Below are 21,923 nucleotides of genomic sequence, written 5' to 3'. Positions count from 1 at the left end.
GTAATTAAATATTTGTTTAGTTCTCACCAAAGCTCGCGCTATTTTGCTGTAGATCATTGAACCGCTACGCTGCCTCAGAAGTCTGTCCGAAATCAGGCTGCGTCCGAAAACCTAGGTAGCTGTCTTGCTGCCTCGCTATCTTATAAGAGAATGACTTGTACGGTACCTCACGAAATTGATTTCGGACAGACTTCTGAGGCAGTGTAACAGTGAAATGATCTATAGCAATATAGCGCGAGCTTGCGAGAACTAAACATATATTTAATTACTACAGTAGTAATTTCTCGATAGAAATGATATCAAAATTGAAATATGTTGATCAAAATCGTACACTTATACGCAAACAGCAGCAAACGCAACCTTTGGACGCCATCTTTATTGTTCTAGCTCAACTGTCACAGAATGGAAAGCACAGGATTGTGGGATATCAAAGGCAGCTAAGACATCTATGCTTCCTTCAGAAATCGATCTGAGGAAGGTATCATGAGAGAGGAAGTGAAGCTAACATTGGATTCGGACATGCCTTGATGCCTTCTTACCTTGAAATGTGTCCTCGGAAGGCAGCATTTTTCAGTATTCGGACGTAGCCCAGTTTCATGAGGTACCTTCATACACAAACGCTGCCGTACAAGTCATTCTCTTATAAGACAGCGAGGCAGCAAGACCGCTACCTAGGTTTTCGGACGCAGCCACTGACTGTCTAACTGATTGACTCCATTTTGCTGACAATAGTTTAGTCCACTTAAATCAGGTGACATTTAAGTTCTTCACTTGCTACCTTGAAAACATTCAGTCTTGGAGAGAATTTGTCTCCAGATCAGTCTGATTGTTGGTAAAAAAAAATGTTGGTATCTGATTATTTGACTGTGATAAAAAATCTCATATACTTTAAAAGAAGAAGAAAGTTTATTGTGACAAAAGATTGAAACTGAAGATTCTTCTCTATTCAGTGTCTCCATCTAGTGGTTGTATTTAACACCCACACACACACACACACACACACACAAGGAAACGCACTCATAGCCTTACGTTTACACAGTAGCCTCGAATCTTATTACGCGTTTTAACTGAGTTTTTTTTCTTTGTTCCTTTTTATGTCTGCGCGTAAGACTATTTCTAAATAAGTATATTTTAATACGCAATGAAATTGTGACAAACGTGCACTTTGAACAAACATTTCAAGCTGTAAAATAGACCAAAGGTCAGAATTTTTTTTTTTAACGTGTCCTGCCACCTTACTATGAAACACAACGGATTGTCATCAGGTAAATATAAGAATATTTTTCAATTCTGTAAACTTTTAGCCTGTTTGTGTTTGTGTATTTCAGGAAATAGTTTTATCACGGTAGCTACGTGTTACACCAATTCTTTACTTTCACTTTCACTCTCTCTCCTTAGATTTTACAAGACACTACTTTTCTAACTCGAGTAGGTCTTTGATAAACACCCTATGTTAATCAACAACATCAAGATAAATATTTTGCAGTGTTTTAGAACGTGTCGTAAGCAAAATGGCAGAGGCTATACTTGGAGATCACGACCAGTACAGCTGCTCGATATGTTTGGACTTGCTGAACGATCCCGTGACAATTCCTTGTGGACACAGTTACTGTATGAGCTGTATCAATGAATGCTGGAATACAAAAGATCAGAAAGCGACCTATAAATGTCCACAGTGCAGACAAACCTACAAACCAAAGCCTCCGCTCAACAGAAATACAATACTTGCTGAAATAATGGAGAAACTGAGGGACACAAAGCTACAAGTGTCAGAGACTCAAAGTCTTGCTGGACCTGGAGAGATTGCATGTGATTTCTGCTCTGGAGAAGTGTTCAAAGCTGTCAAGTCTTGTCTGGAGTGTCGAGCCTCTTACTGTGAAACACACTTACGTCCACACTATAACGTTCCAGCCCTGAAGAAACACAAGCTGGTGAAAGCTACCGTCATGCCAATATGCTCCAAACATGACAAGCTCCTTGAGGTTTTCTGTAGAACAGACCAGATTTGTGTCTGCATGCACTGCTTAATGGATGACCATAAGGGTCATGACACAGTGCCGTCTACAGAAGAGCGCAATGAGAAACAGGTGAAGATGTCCATCATTTTTTCTTCAATAACTCACTTTCACAAATGTTTTCAGTGAGATTAAACAGACTGTGATTGATTTCCCTTAGATGAAACTCACAGACACTCAGACAAAAGTCAAGCAGACAATCCAGGCGAAAGAAAAAGAGCTGCAGAAGATGAAAATGGACATCACATCACATTCAGTAAGTTCTAGGGTAAAACAAATAACATTCACTTTTAAACCGAATGGTTTATCGGCTCACACAAGGGTTAATCACTGGGGTGATGGATCTTGCAATTGTAAATAACACTGAAGAGATAACATTTTGGTTTTGTTTTGGTTCTCATCAGGATTCTGCAAAGGATGCTGTGAAGAACAGTAAGAGAGTCTTCACTGAATTAGTCAAACTTATTGAGAAAAGAAGTGATGAAGTAATTGAAAAGATAAAAGCTCAAGAAAAGGCCGATCTGGATCAGGGTGCAAAACTACAAGATAAGCTGGAGGAGGAAATTACTCAGCTGAAGAAGAGGGAAGGAGTCCTAGATACACTTCTACAGACAGATGACAACATCCACTTTCTTCAGGTACAACCACCATACGCAATGTGATTATATATTAAGAGCCAGGCCAGCATTATAAGACATAAAGGACTGTTCAGACATTTGACATTTATAAAAGTGTGACTTTTGCCAGTTGTTTTGAAAGTTATATTAATTAATTTGAATATTTTCCCCCCACAGAATTATGAGTCTATGTCTTCTTCATCTGGATCTGATGAGTTCCCCAGTCTCTCATTTCAGCCGTGCTGCTCTTTTGAGGATATAAACAAACTTGTATGTGAACTTACTGGGAGACTGGAGACTACATGTATGCAGGAAATAAACAAAACAATTAATAAAGGTAAATGCATTCATTAATAAATTAATTTCATGACTAATTGTATTTATGAGTGATTAAATGGTTTCCTGTAATCTTTTTTTTAGTTTCAGATTTGTCAACAAAGAGGACTCCATTTGACATTGCAGTTGGAGACAGAGTCCGCGTGAAACCGTCTGTTGTTATTCCAACACAAAAATGGGGATCGGTTACTCACATTAGTATTGGTGTTGTCAAAAGTGAGAGTACTGACTGATATTGATCTGATCATTTATATTAGGCATGAAAATTCCTGCCGTTTGCACAATAAATGAAGTAACGAAAATATAAAGTGCAGTCTTACTGAATGACTATTACAGATTGAGAAAATGGAACATAGTTTATATTATTAATTTTTTGTTTTTACTTCTGCAGAAATTCAGGGTGAGTTTTTGACTGTAGATTTCCCCGAACAAAAAAACTGGACTGGTGTAGTTTCAGAAATGGAGCATGTGACCAGTGTTGGTTCAGGTAATCTGCTGTATTCATCACACAAAAGCATACAGAAGCATGTTGAACATTAAACTGTCAAACTGAATATTTCATTTTGCATATGAGCAGTTTGTAATATTTTGCTTGTTTCAGATTTGTTAACAAAGAACGCTTCAGTCGACATCAAGGTTGGAGACAGAGTCAGAGTAAAACCCTCCATAACTACCCCAAAACATAACTGGGGTAGAAACGTCACACATAAGAGTGTGGGTGTGGTAAAAGGCAAGAGCTATACATTTTTCCTTGCAAAAAACTCCTCTCTCAAGTACAAGTGTTACAATATGAACTTGTTCTGTTTAGACATTAAAGGTGATGACAGTCTGGTTGTTGACTTCCTTGGACATGCAAACTGGAAAGGAATTCTCTCTGAAATGGAGCGAGTAACTAATGATGATGAGATGGGTAAATAAATGTTTGAAAAATTGCAGCTCCAGCAGAAATATGAGTCCTAGCAGTAAAAATCTAGAGATTGGGTCTGAAGGATGAGGCACAAAGTGTTTAAAACAACCACATTTTATCTATGAGAGAATATGAGAGTTTTCCATCAAACACTCATCCCACACCTCCATGTGACATTTCAGGACCTTCAAGTGTAGACTCCAACATTAAGATTGGAGACAAAGTCCGTGTGAAGCCATCCATTGTTACTCCAACACACAAATGGGGAGCAGTCACTCACAAAAGCATCGGTGTTGTTAAAAGTAAGAGCACTAACTGGCATTAATTTCATCACTTATATTAGTCATGCAAATGTCTGAAAATGATGAATGGGGAAATAAGTTATTGTATAGGCTCACTGAAAAACAGAAAAAGCAGCATACTTTATTTTAATGATTTGTTGTACATTTGCAGAAATTCAGGGCGAGTCTTTGACTGTAGATTTCCCTGAGCAAAAAAACTGGACTGGTATAGTTTCAGAAATGGAGACTGTGGCCAATGCTAATTCAGGTAATTGACTGTATTTAAAGACATTATCATTCAAATAACTGCAAACTGTATTTATTTATTTAATTGTTGCTGCAGCTTAAATGTTGTGTTGTGCACTGAAAATGCCAACTGTAATATTTTACTTCTCTCAAATTTGTCAACTATTGGACCCTCTATTGCAGCCATGTTGATGTGATGTTGCTGTGCGGCATAGTCCCTGCTTGCATCTCAATGTGCATACTATCCACCCTAAATAGTATGTGACATCAGTAATATTCAGTACTATTTAGGGGTAATAATAATAATTATAATCCTTACATTTATGTAGCACTTTTCTGGGCACTCAAAGCGCTTTACATATTGAAGGGGGAATCTCCTCAACCACCACCAATGTGCAGCATCCACCTGGATGATGCGACGGCGGCCATATTGCGCCAGTACGCCCACCACACACCAGCTTATTGGTAGAGAGGAGACAGAGTGAGGAAGCCAATCAGTGTATAGGGATGATTAGGAGGCCATGATGGACAGAGGCCAGTGGGCAAGTTTGGCCAGGATGTCGGGGTTACACCCTTACTCTTTTTGAAGGACATCCTGGGATTTTTAATGACCACAGAGAGTCAGGACCTCGGTTTAACGTCTCATCCGAAGGACGGTGCTTTTTGTCAGTATAGTGTCCCCATCACTGTACTGGGGTGTTAGGACCCACACAGACCACAGGGTGAGCACCCCCTGCTGGCCTCACTAACACCTCTTCCAGCAGCAACCTAGTTTTTCCCAGGAGGTCTCCCATCCAGGTACTAACCAGGCTCAGCCCTGCTTAGCTTCAGTGGGCAACCAGTCTTGGGCTTCAGGGTGATATGGCTGCTGGGTAATAGTATAGTTAGGGTGAATAGTATGCACATTGGGATACAGGGTCTGTATTTATTTGCAGTCTTTTCAGTGTTCATTTGTCTGGTCACATTTACACATAGCAGTTGGTTATGCTTGCTTATATCTTGTCTATATTATTATATCTGATCTTCGTCTTCATCGTGTGTTCTTTGCAACTGCTGGTGACAGATGACCAGACCTAACAAGAAAATGGAGATCACCTCCATTAATGTTTCCCCATGGATGGGAAACTAACAACTTTTGAATGGAGGGACTGTATTTATTTTTTCCTGAACGGCAGAGCTATTGAGGAGTACATAGAGGAGTTTTCGAACACCTGCCATCAAGCTGCCTGTGTAATACACCCATGTTTAGTCACAAGGTAATGTTTGTTATGTCAATGATGTCTGCTTAATGGAGGGATATCGGTGTGGTCTGGATGAAGTCTCCGCTTCGCCATGCCCCGCAGTGATTGCTGCTAGACCCTGGAGACTTGCATCAATTTCGCACTGTGGATAGATGGATCCCCAATCACAGTGGGCGAAGCAGAGGATGACGGCAGCCTCGTCCAGCCACACCTCGACAATGTCTTGCAGCCAGACCTAGAGCTTAGCCCACAGCGCCAGATGGAGAGCATCCACCCACCGCGAGTGAGCCACCTGTGACGACAGCGCCAACCATTGCCCCGGAGCCAATGCACCAAAGTGAGTCTGACCAGGGGTGTGAGCCAGCAACCATTGTGGGAGTCTTGGTTAAGCTCAAGACTGAGGACTGTTTAATAGATTGGGACACGGAGGTAATGCTTCCCACCCTTCCCCATCCTGAATCATCTATATTATCATCATCTGTGCCTTCATCATCGCTGGTTCATCCCAGCTTAATGACTGTGAATTATTGTTTTCGATCCCACCTAGCCTCCCTCTCCCCCCTCCTCTACAAATCTCAGCTAGTCCTCCAGCCCAGCCCCGCCACAGCTGTATGCCTGCAGCCCTTTGCCTTCCTCTGTAATGCCTTGCAATATGGTCGTGTACTCTCCTGCTGCACCTAAGCAAGAGAATCCTTCATCTCCTCCTACAGCCTCTGACCCCTTCGGTCCTCCTCGACCCATCAAACTGTTGTGCTTCCTTGGCTCCTTCCACCCTCGGCTTCACCAGAGACCCTCAGCCTTGTGGCTCCACCAGGCTCCCTCGTCCCTCTGGCTCCACCTCAGTCAGCCGCCACCCTGCCTGTGCCACGGACTTATGAGCCTTCTGCTGTGCCTCTGCACCCCTTCGGTTCCAGAGGGCTCTGCCCTCCCTCTGGATCCATCTTGGTCCTCAAGCACACTGGCTCTGCCTAAGGCACTCAGGCTCCACCTTGAGTGTTCGTCGCCACACCCTCATCTTGGTCTCCAGAGCCAGCGGTGTTACTCAAGCCCATCAGCTCTGTCTCCGTCCTGGGATTCTCTGACATCATCTCCATCCCCGCCAGTCATCGCCCGGATGTCGACAATCACCTTTACAGCGTGGCTCCTCCCACCGTCAACTTCGCTGTGGGCTGCTGTCCAAACTGCGCTCTGGGTCTGCACCCTCTGGCCACTCTTGTCATCATCACCTTGGATGCTCCCATCATCTACTCCTCCGTGGGTTCTCTGCCTATCTGTTGGCCTGTTTTTGCCAGCCCTTCACCAACTCCTCAACCTCCTCCAAAGCCCCCACACTCACTCCCTCCCTCATCTGTTTGTTTTTTATTCTGGCACGAGGTCACGCCTTCTGGGAGGGGGTGTAATGTCACGAACATTCAGTTATTTTGATCTTAGTTTCATTTTCATGGACATTTAGTTTATTTTCAGTCACATGTGTCCCTTTGTTTAGTTTCCCACCACTTATTAGTTACTATAGAGTTTCATTAATCATCACAGGTGTTTGTCATTATTTCCCATTTGCTTTGTATTTAGTTGCTGTCTTTTCAGTGTTCATTTGTCTGGACATGTTTACATATAGCAGTTGCTTATCTTGTTTTGGTATCACCTTCTGAGTGGATTATTAAAGATGTTATATCTTCATCTTCATTGTGTGTTTCTTGCAACTGCTGGTGACAGTATCATTATCATGAAATACAGTTACTCATATTGTGATATAAGATTTTGATCATACCACCCACCCCTGTCACACATAAAAATGGTGGTGATAAAAGACAAGATCTGTTTTTTTCCCCACAAATAAATCTATTATTAAGCAATCCTCATTCAAGTGTATGCTTTACAATATTAACTTGTTCTCTGTTTAGACATCAAATGCGATAACAGTCTGATTGTTGACTTCCCTGAACATACAAATTGGAAAGAAATTTCATCTGAAATGGAGATAGTAACCAATGATGATGAGTTTGGTAATAATACACAGTATCATTATAGTGTGCACGACATTTAAGTTGCAGCTATTAAATCTCTCTTAGATCTTCACAACACTTTTTGCATTTCAGGATCTTCAGGTCTCGAGTCCAGTATTAAGATTGGAGACAAAGTCTGCGTGAAGCCGTCTGTTGTTACTCCAACACACAAATGGGGAGCAGTCACTCACAAAAGCATTGGTGTTGTTAAAAGTAGGAGCACATACTGTCTTGATTTAATCACTAATATTAGGAATGCGTATTCAAGACACTGTGATTGTTACTAAAATAAATGAAATGATGAAGGATTTATTTGTAGACTCACTGTGTATCACAGAGTGAAAATAAAGTACATGTATTTGAGGAATTTATGATTATTTTGATTGTTTCTTTTTAAATTCTGCAGAAATCCAGGGTGAGTCTTTGATTGTTGATTTCCCTGAGCATAAAAATTGGACTGGTATAGTTTCAGAAATGGAGCTTGCAACTGGCACTTGTACAGGTAATCTTCCTATGCATTTATTTATTTATAGGCATCTGATTATATTTGTAAGTGAATATGCTTTCTGTAATATTCTACTTGCATAGATTTGTCAACAAACATTTCAGTCGACATCAAGGTTGGAGACAGAGTCAGAGTGAAACCTTCCATAACTACACCAAAACATAACTGGGGCAGTGTCACACACCAGAGCATGGGTGTTGTAAAAGGCAAGATTTGTGTTATTTTCATAGAACAAACTTAATATATAAACTACTTCCATATTTTGAACATATCCACACATTTACATTTAGTATACATGGAGTTGCTCTTGGAAAAAATGTTTTGTAAGTAGGTTTGTCCTCTGATCTGGCTAGATATCACATTTGAAGATGTGATAGTGGATTTCCCAAATCACAAAGGCTGGAAAGGGATTCTTTCTGAGATGGAACGGATAGATGATTCAGGTCAGTTACCTTAAGATTTTTTTTTTCTGAACTAGTTCTGTTTGCGAACAACCTGCAACCAAAATCTTATGCCTTTCTGTTGTAATTATATCCAGAGGCTGATGTTTCAGGATCCTCATCATGATGATGTGACTGGACTTCCCTGATGACCTTTTGATTTTGTGAAGTTTTGATCACAGAAACTTGCTTTTTTTTTTTTTTTTGTAAGTTTGTAGTCATGTGTCTCTTTCAGACAATCCATTTTTGTTCACATCTGTCTTACAGCCCTTTTGAACTCAGGAGAATTATTTGATTAGTCTTGCATAAATATTCCTGTTAATTCGGGTGTTTTAAATTCAGTACCAAAACCAATCTTCTTCCCATTTTTTTTTTCTGTTCTTCACTTTGACTCATATGATTGCATATTTTAATGTAGTCTATGGCTGCTGTAGTTAGAAAGAATATATTTTATGTCCTTCTTAAAGGGATAGTTCAGCCAAAAATGAAAATTCTATCATCATTTACTCAGCCTCAAGTAGTTCCAAACTTGTATGAATTTCTTTGTTCTGCTGAACACAAAAGAAGATATTTCTTCCCCCCCAGGAAAAATAAATACTATGGTAGTCAATGGCGGATGTGAGATCTGTTTGGTTGGGTCCCTCTTATCCCTTTAAGGGGTGTATAAGGCAGACATTGATTGTAAATTATCAACTGAAGTTTATGTTTCAGCTCAGGGAATATGCACACAGAAATTTGTTCATTCATATTTACTTTAACTATAATTTTAACAAATTATTCATTAATTATACATTTAATAATAATAAGATTCCTGTCAAAATACCAGACACATATACAAATAGTGCTGCTATATTAGTATTTTTGTCTTTTGAGTGAACTTAATAAACTGTGCTCTTATATTCAACCTGTGGTTTCATACATACTGTATCTGTGCCCCTGTTTTTTCCCCTAGTTGAAATTGTGCCAAATAAACAATCATGGCAGAAGCTAATTGTTATTAGTCATAACTTAGTTGTGTTGACCAACAGTTTAGCTTGTGCATTTTGTTTCGCATGACAAAACTACATTTTCCATCAAAATGGGATATATAATATAATAAAATGTGGTTATTTACTCCAGTTCACTCAAAAGGCCCCATTATTCAACGGCGTGGTCCCAACCTCTGTGATGAGGGAGGATGTGCATGTCTTACACTCTGAGGTGACCAAGGCGCGTCAGGCTTGTACAGCCGTTACTTCCTCGTGCCCAAGAAGGATGGAGGTCTCAGACCCATCCTCGATCTCAGACATCTGAACCGGGCCCTAATAAAGCGCCCATTCAGAATGATTACTTTAAGTGTTATTTTAATATAATTGAGATTCTACCATAGTTTTTATTAATAATTTGAATTAGTTTTTCTTGCATTTTCAATGTAAATATATTATTAAATATATGTTTTGATATGTCTATAGATTTTTTAAATTAATTTTTATTTCAGTTTTAGTTATTGTAGTACTAAATTATTATTAAGTTATTGTAAACTAAATGAGTATTACCATTATTAACACTTAGGTGAATCAGGTGAGTTTGTGTGAGTGTCTGTTAATAAATGAGATAAATCTCCCCTATTTCCTGTTTTTATTCACACACAGAGGTTCATATCTTTATTATAGGGAGAGTGTGGATTGGTTTGCCTGACATTAAGTACAAGAGGGATCATGAAATGGGTAGATAATTCAACACTGAAACAAGAGTAAGTGATAAAACACTCACAGAAAACCACTGTGAATGTATTTTAAACATGAGGCTTCCTCAAACACCACAGCCAAAGTCATTACTTTTTTTTTGCACTTTCACTTTTGCTCTAGCTTCTGTAATAAGCTTCCACTGTTATTCAGGTTTTGGTATGAAGATGAGCTAAATAATGCAGGTGGAGATGAGGATTGTGTATGCCTGACCCAGAGTCGGAATGATCTCCAGAATGGAAAAGGGATTTGTGAGAAATAGGGTTCATGTTTTTAATTGTATTTTATGGAATCACTCTTATTGTGATCAGGTTTTTTTAAACGGTCTGCTAATGTAATTTTAATTAGTAACTGTTTAACGTCAATTTCATTTCACACTTTTATGTAACATACACAACCATACATGGAATTCATATAATAGAAAAATGTTAACTGTTAAAAAAAATAAAAATCATAATAAATAATAATGCAAGATGTCCCCTTGAAATATGTGAGATGTAAAGTTTATTTAAAAATTGTACAAAATAATACATTTAAAATAATTATTGTTGACAGTTGTGACGGGGGAGGAGAATGTATACGTGTGTCAGGTTTCTCGACTAAAGACTTACGCAGAGGATACACTTGTGACTCCTCAGTAAGCTTCCTCACTCCTCGTTCCTCGCCTCCTCGTGGTGCAATTAGAAAATTGAGATGTCCTACAAGATGGCTGAGGTCATAGGATGGAGGATGGAGGAGTGAAGAAACAAGGAAGGATATTGAGAAGCAGAAGCACCCAGGGCACTTGCTGCTATTTCCTGCATCATCAAAACAAAGGACCAGTTTGGTCTGTTTAAGGGTGTTTGAGTCCATTTGAGTGGTCACAGATTCCTCTTGTTGGCTTTTGAAACTGAATGTTGTTAAATGGTATTGAATGTTGTGGTAGAAAATTCTCTGTCCATCAGAACCCCGATAAGAACAGAAAAGAAAAGGGTATAAGAATGGCACCCTGGCCAGAGACAAACTGAGATGTCCTCCAGGCATCTTGGGTTTGTTGCATTGTACAGTAAAGTCTTTTTTTGAATTCTGGAACTCTGCCTCTTGAGCTTCATTTGTAAGGAAGAGATCATTTTTCTCCACAACATTACTAAGTAAAAGCAAATCTAAATTTCTTGATTAATTCACTTTTTTTACTCTTAAGTCACGTGTTTATAAATTCAGAAACTGTAGTTTAATTTCCCCTTTTTTATTCAGACACGTCTTTGGCCAAAGATGCTTATTTTTCAGAACAAATGTTAATCCTGCAAGGAAAAGAAATGTTCGGTATGATTAATTAAAAAAATGAAATGCACAAAAATAGGGTCTGCAGATAGTTTTTAACTTGCACTGAATGTCTTTATTCTTGTTGAAAGCCAGTGTGAAATGTAACCACTTCGGGTGAAGGTTTAACACTATCATCTGTGAAGATATAGCCTACTCAGAGCTCGAAGTGGGCCAAAGTGTTCCTCAGTCCACAGGGGCGCAATTCTTAAATTCTTAAAGTCATAAATGCTGTTTACATAATGTGATGCAGGAGTGATACAAGACAGTTTCCTATCCACTGTACAGTCCTATCCACTTTTCTGCATTTACCCCTCATCATTGTTTTCCTCCAGTAAAAACGGAATGTGAAGAAACTTTAGAAAATGTTATTTTACACACACATAAACATCTAAATTCCACCCACCACCACCACCACCAGCGGTGTGTTTTGGAACTTTATTTTCTCTACTTCAAGCACTGGACGTACTGCCAGACACAGCTAATAATGGATTTTGAAGACATTTATCAAAATGTTGAACTCAGAGATATTAAGGACAAATTTGGACCTCAAACACAGAATAAAAGTCAGGATGAAGGAAAAGATGAAAAGCGCAGTAAGCAGAAAATTACTTTCAACAAAAAATGGTGTCATTATGTTTGAGGAAATTGTTCGAGGAACTGTTACATACATGTTTCATTCTTTCTTTATACTGTAAAACTATCTACAGCATTATCTAAAACAAAAGTAGATTACCTAAAAAGATTGATTTGAAACTTAATTTCTAATAATATTAAGGATATTCACTGATATTTGTGTTTTTGTCCTGTTTTTTCAGAAGGAAGTAGATGTTTGGTGCTGATGACAGTGTGTCTCGGGCTCATTTGTGTTTTTCTGCTGGTCTTCATCATACTGCAGCACACCAACCACACAGCAGAGAGAGACCTCTTAAAAAGTTACAAGAACACAGTTGAAGAGTTCAATCAGACTATCAACAGCTTACAGGACAATTACACTGATCTAATGACTGAAAAAGACCAACTGCAGAACAACTTCACCTCTTTGACTCAAAAGAAACTAGAGCTGGAGCTTGAAGTTACATGAACAAGGTTTGGACAAATGGATGTATATGTTTATTTGCACTGTACGACACAACTGAGCTAAATTTGTTAACAAAATTTGAAGTTGGCTTGAGAAAGCCCGAAAGTGTTGACAATGAGTTTCTGCTCTCTTGAATGTTTCTCTGTGAGCGCAGTCTTCACGTGGTGTGTGAGCTACTGTCTTATGTGTGTTTGTGTGCCATAATGTATGTACGTTATGATGCAGTAGCGCATAAGAATGGCGATTGTCTTACCTGTACAATAAACTGTGTAAAACGTGCATTCACCCAATCAATATTGAGTATCAAGATGATACAAATATGTGGAGCGCTTTATGAGTTTATTTGACATTTATATGACATTTTGAACAGATGGAAAATGATAGTAAATGAGATGATTTATTATACTGGGACTCCCTCCCATCTTTAGCATGAATTAACATGTTTTAACACTGCTAGCATGAATTAGCACAACGCTAAAATGTTGTTAGCATGATAGATAGATAGATAGATAGATAGATAGATAGATAGATAGATAGATAGATAGATAGATAGATAGATAGATAGATAGATAGATAGATAGATAGATAGATAGATAGATAGATAGATTAAATCTATTAAGCTATTAAATCTTCTCTCAGACCTTTTTAAAACTATTTGCATTTCAGGATCTTCAGGTCTGGAGTCCAGAATAAGGATTGGAGACAAAGTCCGCGTGAAGACATCTGTTGTTACTCCAACACACAAATGGGGAGCAGTCACTCACAAAAGCATTGGTGTTGTTAAAAGTAGGAGTACTGGCTGTCTTAATCACTAATATTAGGCATGTATAAGACATTGTGATTTTTACTAAAATAAATGAAAGAACAAAAAAAGTAGACTCGCTGTGTATTACAGAGTGTGAATAAAGTACATGTGGAATTTATGATGATTTTAATCTTTTCTTTTTAAATTTTGCAGAAGTTCAGGGTGAGTCTTTGACTATTGATTTCCCTGAGCATAAAAACTGGAAAGGTATAATTTCAGAAATGGAGCTTGTGACCGGCACTTGTACAGGTAATCCTCCTATATGCATCTGAGTGTACTTGTAAGTAAACATGCTTTCTGTAATATTTTACTTATATCAGATTTGTCTACAAAAAAACATTTCAGTTGACATCCAGGTTGGAGACAGAGTCAGAGTGAAACCTTCCATAACTACCCCAAAATATGATTGGGGCAGGGCCACAAACAAGAGTGTGGGTGTGGTAAAAGGCAAGATCTGTGTATTATTCTCATAGACAGAACAAACTTGAGGAGATATAAACTACTTTCATATTTTAACATTCACAGTACATTCACATTTAGTATACGTGGAGTTGCTCTTGGATAAAATGTATTGTAAGTAGGCTTGTCCTCTGATTAGATATCAGTGTGATTGTGGATTTCCCAGAACACAAAGGCTGGAAAGGGATTCCCTCTAAAATGGAACTGACAGATGATTCAGGTCAGTTACATCAAGACATTTCTTTTTTTTTTTTTTTTTTTCAACCAACCTGCAACCAAAATCTTAAGCCTTTCTGTTATAATTGTCTATACAGGCTGACGTTTCAGGATCTTCATGATGATTTGACTGAACTTCCCTGATCGTTTGTGTGTAAGTTTGTAGTCATGTGTCTCTTTCAGATAATTCATTTTTGTTCACATCTAACACCCCCCACCCCCTTTTTTTTTTTTTTTTTTTTTTTACTGTTCTTCACTTTGACTCATGATTGCATATTTTAATAACCTTGATTAGCAACATGGGTGCTGTATTTAAAAAAATGAATATATTTTATATTTCTTTATTAAGAGGTAGGCTATATAACATTGATTGTAAATTATGAATTGAAATTTATGTTCCAGCTCAGGGAATGTGCACATACAGAATTTTGTTCATTCAGTTTTCATTCAGTTTTAACAAATTATTAATGAACTATGCATATAATAATAAAATACATTATAATTGATAATAATAATAATGAAAAATCCCTGTAAAAATACCATAAACAAATGGAAATAGTCCTGCTATATTAGTAGCCTATTTTTTCTTTTGAGTGAACTTAATAAACTGTGCTGATATATTCAACCTGTGCTCAAAACATGTTTTTTTTTTTCATACTATATATATATATATATATGTGTGTGTGTGTGTGGCCCAGTTGAGGATGTGCCAAATAAACAACGGAAGCGGATTGTTATTACTTAACATAAATTAGTCGTGTTGACCAACAGTTTAATTGGGGTGCATTTTGTCTTCAGCACCAAAACTACATTTCCCATCATGCTCTGTGGCTGCGTGACTCGCGCATTTACGCTCGTCATTTAGGTATTTTCGCCCTTTACTGCATTGCATAAACGCAAAAAAAAAAAAAAAAAAAATCTTGTTTGTTTGAAAAAGAGGAAATGTGTAACATGTAGATTAAATCCTTTGGAGTTTGTAAGTAGCCTACCATTTAAGAGGAGTTGTTCACAGTTAGGCTATAAAGAGCATATATTAATCGGTGTCTCCATCTAGTGGTGATACTGAAAAACATATAAGTTAAAAATTCAAAGATCTACCATTTTGACTTGAAGCACGCTCGTCTCTTTCTCTTATGAGAAAAATACAAATTATATATTTTATTATTATTATTATTTTATTTTTTTTTACGCTTACCATCTTACATAAAGCCTTACAACAGTATTATTGTTAACATAGCCTATTGGTGTAAAGAATATGACGAATCATTCCCTGCTTTCACTTTCATTCTCAAACTTTTACTTTCACTTCAGTTCACGGTTCTTTTCTGACACAAGTAGCTTTTGATAAAGACATGGCAGTGGCTATACTCGAAGATCACGACCAGTACAGCTGCTCGATATGTTTGGACTTGCTGAACGATCCCGTGACAATTCCTTGTGGACACAGTTACTGTATGAGCTGTATCAATGAATGCTGGAATACAAAAGATCAGAAAGCGACCTATAAATGTCCACAGTGCAGACAGACCTACAAACCAAAGCCTCCGCTCAACAGAAATACAATACTTGCTGAAATAATGGAGAAACTGAGGGACACAAAGCTACAAGTGTCAGAGACTCAAAGTCTTGCTGGACCTGGAGAGACTGCATGTGATTTCTGCTCTGGAGAAGTGTTCAAAGCTGTCAAGTCTTGTCTGGAGTGTCGAGCCTCTTACTGTGAAACACACTTACGTCCACACTATAACGTTCCAGCCCTGAAGAAACACAAGCTGGTGAAAGCTACCGTCATGCCAATATGCTCCAAACATGACAAGCTCCTTGAGGTTTTCTGTAGAACAGACCAGATTTGTGTCTGCATGCACTGCTTAATGGATGACCATAAGGGTCATGACACAGTGCCGTCTACAGAAGAGCGCAATGAGAAACAGGTGAAGATGTCCATCATTTTTTCTTCAATAACTCACTTTCACAAATGTTTTCAGTGAGATTAAACAGACTGTGATTGATTTCCCTTAGATGAAACTCACAGACACTCAGACAAAAGTCAAGCAGACAATCCAGGCGAAAGAAAAAGAGCTGCAGAAGATGAAAATGGACATCACATCACATTCAGTAAGTTCTAGGGTAAAACAAATAACATTCACTTTTAAACCGAATGGTTTATCGGCTCACACAAGGGTTAATCACTGGGGTGATGGATCTTGCAATTGTAAATAACACTGAAGAGATAACATTTTGGTTTTGTTTTGGTTCTCATCAGGATTCTGCAAAGGACGCTGTGAAGAACAGTAAGAGAGTCTTCACTGAATTAGTCAAACTTATTGAGAAAAGAAGTGATGAAGTAATTGAAAAGATAAAAGCTCAAGAAAAGGCCGATCTGGATCAGGGTGCAAAACTACAAGATAAGCTGGAGGAGGAAATTACTCAGCTGAAGAAGAGGGAAGGAGTCCTAGATACACTTCTACAGACAGATGACAACATCCACTTTCTTCAGGTACAACCACCATACGCAATGTGATTATATATTAAGAGTCTGAGTTATCATACATTATAGAGTGCAACCGGGTTCTGTTAATAAAAATCCCATTTGATTTTTAATGATAACTTTACAGACAGAGATACTGTGAGCTACTAATTGCTTCTGTTGAAGCCGCCAGTCACCATTATTTCAACTTATTTTTTAAATATTCATGTTCAACAGTGGTTTTCCTTGTGCAAAACTACATTACTCATGATTCTGCAGAGAAATCTCCACCAATCAGAGAATCGAAACAAACTTATTAGCATCCGCCCACTCCCATGAAGCACTGTGACTGATGTGACTGATGTCAATTCACCTTTATTCTCAAACTATTTAAATATTTGCATATATTTTAAACCTAAAATATGTTGTTTCTATAGCTATACACAAATATTTTAATCAATGGTTTTATATTTCTCCATCGTTTTGTATTTTTTCAATTATGTAATTCACAATGCTTCAAGGTACTGTAAATCTTTCTCTCATTAAAGCCGTTGACACGGTTTTGAATCTTTGACTGTTTGTCCAATTATCAAATACTTTTAGTAGGTAATTTTCTGATTTTCCTCATAGCTGCTTGGTTTGGTTCATGGCTTATAAGTTATAACTCTTTAAAGGATAAGTCCACTTTCAAATAAAATTTTCCTGATAATTTACTCACCCCCATGTCATCCAAGATGTTCATGTCTTTCTTTCTTCAGTCGAAAAGAAATTGAGGTTTTTGATGAAAATATTCCAGGATTATTTTCCTTATAGTGGACTTCAATGGCCTCCAAACGGTTGTAGGTCAAAATTACAGTTTCAGTGCAGCTTCATTCACCACGTTAATTCCGTAAGTTCAATAGGGAAGAACCTTATTCCTCGTCTGGTATCGTTTAAAGCCCTTTGAAGCTGCACTGAAACTAATTTTGACCTTCAACCGTTTGGAGACCATTGAAGTTCAGTATAAAGAGAATAATCCTGGAATGTTTTCATCAAAAACCTTTATTTCTTTTCAACAGATGAAAGAAAGACTTGAACATCTTGGATGACATGGGGGTGAGTAAATTATCAGGAAAATTTTATTTGAAAATGGACTAATCCTTCAACAAAGAATTTCATATGGGAAACCAAGGCTGCTGAAAAAGTGACTCTATATAGTCCATGCTTCATTTTGATTGGTCATTTGCAGCATTCATCAGTCAGATAGTTCCCAATATTCTCCGTTATCTATAGCAATGCTGTATAACTAAAACCGGTGTTACATTCATGTCTCTTGTATCACACCACAGATTCATGCTCTTATGTTTCATACAAACAAAACTGGCAATATCTAGCATCTCAGTAATTGATTGTGATGTGTGAAAGTTGCTAGATATAGATCTTTTCTACATGTTGCACTACTTTTAAGTTGTCCAGTCTATGACACATTAGAAAAACTAAACAAAATTTTTATTAATTAAACTATTAATGCATTTTTCTGCAGAATTATGAGTCTGTGTCCTCTTCTTCTGGCTCTAATGGGTTCCCCAGTCACTCTTTTAAGCCTTGCCGCTCTTATACGGATGTAAACAAACTTGTCTGTGAACTTAAAGAGCGACTGGAGACTGTTTTCAACCAGGAAATAAATGAAACATTTAAAAAAGGTAAAATCACTGAGGTTTACTTTCACTGGTCATATTTGTATTGTACCTATAATGTAATAGGCCTATAATACATTGTACCAGTTTCAGATCTGACAACAAAGAACAATCCAGTTTGCATTAAGGATGAAGACAGTGTCAAAGTGAAGTCTTCTGTTAAAACTCATGTGTCAGGTAAAGGTGTCACACATAAGAGTGTGGTTGTGTTAAAAGGCAATATCTGTATTATTCTCATGAACACAAATGGTACATTATTGTTCAAGGCATCACAAATGAATATGCGCAGCACACTCATTTACAAGTTCTTCTTTTAGATATTATGAGAGTTTGGTTGTCGACTTTTAACATTTCGAGCCAGTAAATGATGTTGATGAATGTGGTAAATATTCGGAGCAGGATTAGAGTTTTTGTCATAGCTATCCAGCAAACATCTAATTAGATAGAAGTACTTTTGCATGGAAACTCTTTGCGAAATGTGTCATTTACATACTCAAGGATGCTATACTGTTTTAACCCAGAGTGATCCATTATGAGTTTGAGATCGCCACATCAGTAAATGATAGCCTAGGAGATTATGTTCTGCTCATTTTATTTCAGGATCTCTGCCCTGCAATATTAAAATAGGAGACAAGGTCTGTGTGAAGCCATCTGTTGAAACTCCAAAATATCTATGGGGTTCAGTCAACCACAAAAGCATTGGCAGAGTTATAAGTAAGGGCATCATCTGCTGTCACTGATCTGACAGATTAATGCAGTTATTGTTAAGAACTTTCAGCTTAGTATAATTTATAATCACACATATATTAGGCATGTATTAAAATTGTTTTCTCTCTCTAGGTGTGCAGGGTGAGACTGTAACAGTAGATTTCCCTGAGCAGGAAGGTTGGATTGGTGAAGTTTCTGAAGTGGAGCTTGTAGTCAGTGCAGATTTAGGTATTATTGATTCATATACTATTTCAGTAATTCATCAGTGCTCATTGTGTGCCATTCCTTTCAGTTTACACTACTTTATGTACATGGTCGATTTAATAGTGGTTAATAAATTGTATTTTTGCACAATATAGATGAATGACAATATTTTCAAGAAATTACTAATTTGTGCAACATAGTCCATTGTTTTATTATGAAAATCAGTGGCATGATCTAATTAATTTGTATGGCACCACATGTCTAGTATAATTATATATTTTTTCTTTTTTTTTTTCTGTTTAATTTATAAGCATTTTTTCACACTTGAAATGTTGTACTTGTAGGTTTGCCTTGTGTAAATATAATAGCGTGAACTTTATTCCTAACTAGTTACACTGCTTCTTAGGGTCTGCCACTCCTAACTGCTTCAAGATAGGAAACAGAGTCCGAGTGAGATCTTCAGTGAAAGAACCAAAACATGGATGGGGATCAGTCACTCACAACAGCATCGGTGTCATTAAAAGTGAATACACTCAATAACCGTCAATGATTTTACTGAATTTTAATATACTGTGAGATACTTTAGTCTGAAATTACACAATTTATGCATCACATATACATCAAATCATTTTAGGGTTATTTATATCTTCTATTTTCTGCAGAAATTCAAGGAGAGTCTTTGACTGTGGATTTCCCTGAGCAGATGGATTGGACGGGTGTACTTTCAGAAATGGAGCTCATGAGCGGTGATGTTTCAGGTAATCTGCTGGATATTAATATGTTATTGAACAAAAACATGTGACCACTGCTACACTCTAAAAAATACTGGGTTAAAAACAACCCAAGTTGGGTTGAAAATGGATAAACCCAGCAATTGGGTTGTTTTAACCCAGCGGATGGGTTAAATGTTTGGCCAACGTGCTAGGCAGTTTTATTTAACCCAACTATTGTTTAAAAATTACTATATGGCTGGCTTAAAATGAACCCAAAATAGGTTGGAAATTAAAAATCAGACACATAATACTAGAGGCAACAACAATAACCAAAAGGTGAACATTTAACAAGCAATTTAATAAATGGAATTATTATTCATTAAACTTAAAAAATAAATGTTAATTTCCAACATATTTTGGGTTCATTTTCAGCAAGCAATACAGTAAAATTTTAAATAATAGTTGAGTTAAATAAAACCACTGGGTCCATTTTCAATCCAACTTTTTAACACAGCATTTTTTAGAGTATATGTTTAAATTCAGTTTTAGTTATTTTTAGTTAAACTAAATGAAAATGAGAAATGTTATCTTTTTAAGTTTTTTTTATATATATTTTATCATCATTTTGGTTGCATTTTATTTTACAAAACGTGCACATACATGTACTTACAGTGAAAGTACAGGGTAATATAAGGTAACTACATGTGTTAAGGCTAGGTTTAGTGGTAGGTTAAGGGTTATTACCTAGTTATTACCCAGTTATTGCAATTATTATAAGTACAAAGTATGTACATGGAGAACAGGACTGTAAAATAAAGTGTTACCATTATTTTTTATATTGTTAGTTTTAGTTCATTATAATAATCCTGATCCATTCCTCCATGTCTTTAACATTATTTCAAATATTTCTTTATAATTCAGAACTCTTCAGTTTAAGCCCTGGAGCGAGGGTCCATGTTAAACCCTCCATCAGCACTCCAGCACATGGCTGGGGAAGTGTCACCAAGCACAGCATCGGAGTAGTTGTAGGTAAGTGTTTTTAGCCAGTTAGATTGTGTTGAAGTACTACAGTATTTAAATCACAGCTAGCATTTTCTGCTTCATAAGAGTCAACAACGCTTTTTTGGAATGTAGACAATAGATAATGACCACATACAGAAATGTCAAAGTATAGCAGTAACAGTGTCTTTCTTCCCAATGTCTTAACAGCTATAGATGGCACCAAAGTGACTGTGAACTTCCCTGAGCAGTCTAATTGGACTGGCACTGTCTCAGAGATGGAGGCTGTACCTTAATGATGATACACAGCATCCAGGAGCAGTTAACATTTTTACTGTGCAAAGGGTGTAAAATATGTTGATGTTTATGAAAAATGAGGTTGATGTTAACAGGTGTAGAGTCTTATGCACAGGTTATTAATGCCCACTGGGACCCATTTGGATGGCCTGATCCTAACAGTCTAAACTTTATTTTACAGTGTCCTTGTTACATGCATGTTATTACATGCAACTAACCCTAAACCAAACCTTAATCCTAACATGTACTTAATTAATATTACTCAGTATTTAAATGTGTAATTACACTGTAACAAGGACACCTTAAAATAAAGTGTAACCAGACCTATTTTAAATGTTACATTTACATAATGATTGCATAGGCATATTTCCACTACCATAATATACTAAAATTTATGTGTTAACATATGCTAATATATATGTGTCTTTTTTATTTATTTACAATATATGCTAATATGTATGTATGTTTATGTTCATTTCTTGGGTTGACTTAGAATTGATATTTCTTTTGGAATGTTTTGTAAAGAATTGGAATATTTATGTCTTAAATAAATACAAATTCTGCATCCCAATTCGCATACTATCAGTCCAAAGTATTCATAATTAGAATTAGTGCATCCCAAATTGTAGTGTGTTGAAATGAGTATTCCAAAGATACCCAGATGGCCTACTTTTTCTTGTTAGAATC

At 37.1% G+C, this 21,923-nt stretch overlaps 2 protein-coding genes across 6 annotated transcripts; both read left to right on the top strand.

Annotated features, from left to right (window-relative positions):
• Positions 1–560: 560 nt before the first annotated feature.
• LOC137018978 (E3 ubiquitin-protein ligase TRIM65) lies at positions 561–10,156 on the top strand. Of its 2 annotated transcripts, XM_067383867.1 has the most exons (17): positions 561–1,265; positions 1,399–2,087; positions 2,176–2,271; positions 2,420–2,653; positions 2,810–2,969; positions 3,053–3,184; positions 3,360–3,455; positions 3,570–3,698; positions 3,777–3,878; positions 4,058–4,177; positions 4,329–4,424; positions 7,545–7,646; positions 7,740–7,859; positions 8,053–8,148; positions 8,235–8,357; positions 8,505–8,594; positions 8,690–10,156. In XM_067383867.1, exons 2-17 carry the CDS (start codon positions 1,512–1,514, stop codon positions 8,716–8,718), a joined length of 2,301 nt encoding a protein of 766 aa, XP_067239968.1. In that variant the 5' UTR covers positions 561–1,265; positions 1,399–1,511; the 3' UTR covers positions 8,719–10,156. The 2 variants fall into 2 exon arrangements, with proteins under 2 accessions (XP_067239968.1, XP_067239969.1); XM_067383868.1 differs by lacking the exon at positions 7,545–7,646 and having other exon boundaries at positions 562–1,265.
• Positions 10,157–15,287: 5,131 nt separating this feature from the next.
• Positions 15,288–21,717, top strand: ftr79 (finTRIM family, member 79). 4 transcript variants are annotated; one of them, XM_067383001.1, is made up of 11 exons: positions 15,288–16,103; positions 16,192–16,287; positions 16,436–16,669; positions 18,162–18,321; positions 18,409–18,492; positions 18,916–19,029; positions 19,156–19,251; positions 19,634–19,750; positions 19,890–19,985; positions 20,862–20,969; positions 21,150–21,717. In XM_067383001.1, exons 1-11 carry the CDS (start codon positions 15,528–15,530, stop codon positions 21,233–21,235), a joined length of 1,767 nt encoding a protein of 588 aa, XP_067239102.1. In that variant the 5' UTR covers positions 15,288–15,527; the 3' UTR covers positions 21,236–21,717. The 4 variants fall into 4 exon arrangements, with proteins under 4 accessions (XP_067239102.1, XP_067239101.1, XP_067239103.1 ...); XM_067383000.1 differs by having other exon boundaries at positions 18,403–18,492; XM_067383002.1 differs by having other exon boundaries at positions 18,403–18,492; positions 20,862–20,965; positions 21,150–21,217.
• Positions 21,718–21,923: the final 206 nt, after the last annotated feature.

Source organism: Chanodichthys erythropterus, chromosome 4 (genome assembly GCF_024489055.1).
Source record: "Chanodichthys erythropterus isolate Z2021 chromosome 4, ASM2448905v1, whole genome shotgun sequence".
In the NCBI taxonomy this organism is placed as follows: domain Eukaryota; kingdom Metazoa; phylum Chordata; class Actinopteri; order Cypriniformes; family Xenocyprididae; genus Chanodichthys; species Chanodichthys erythropterus.
The sequence above is the reverse complement of the archived record's forward strand: the minus strand, read 5'-3'. Positions and strand labels throughout refer to the sequence as shown.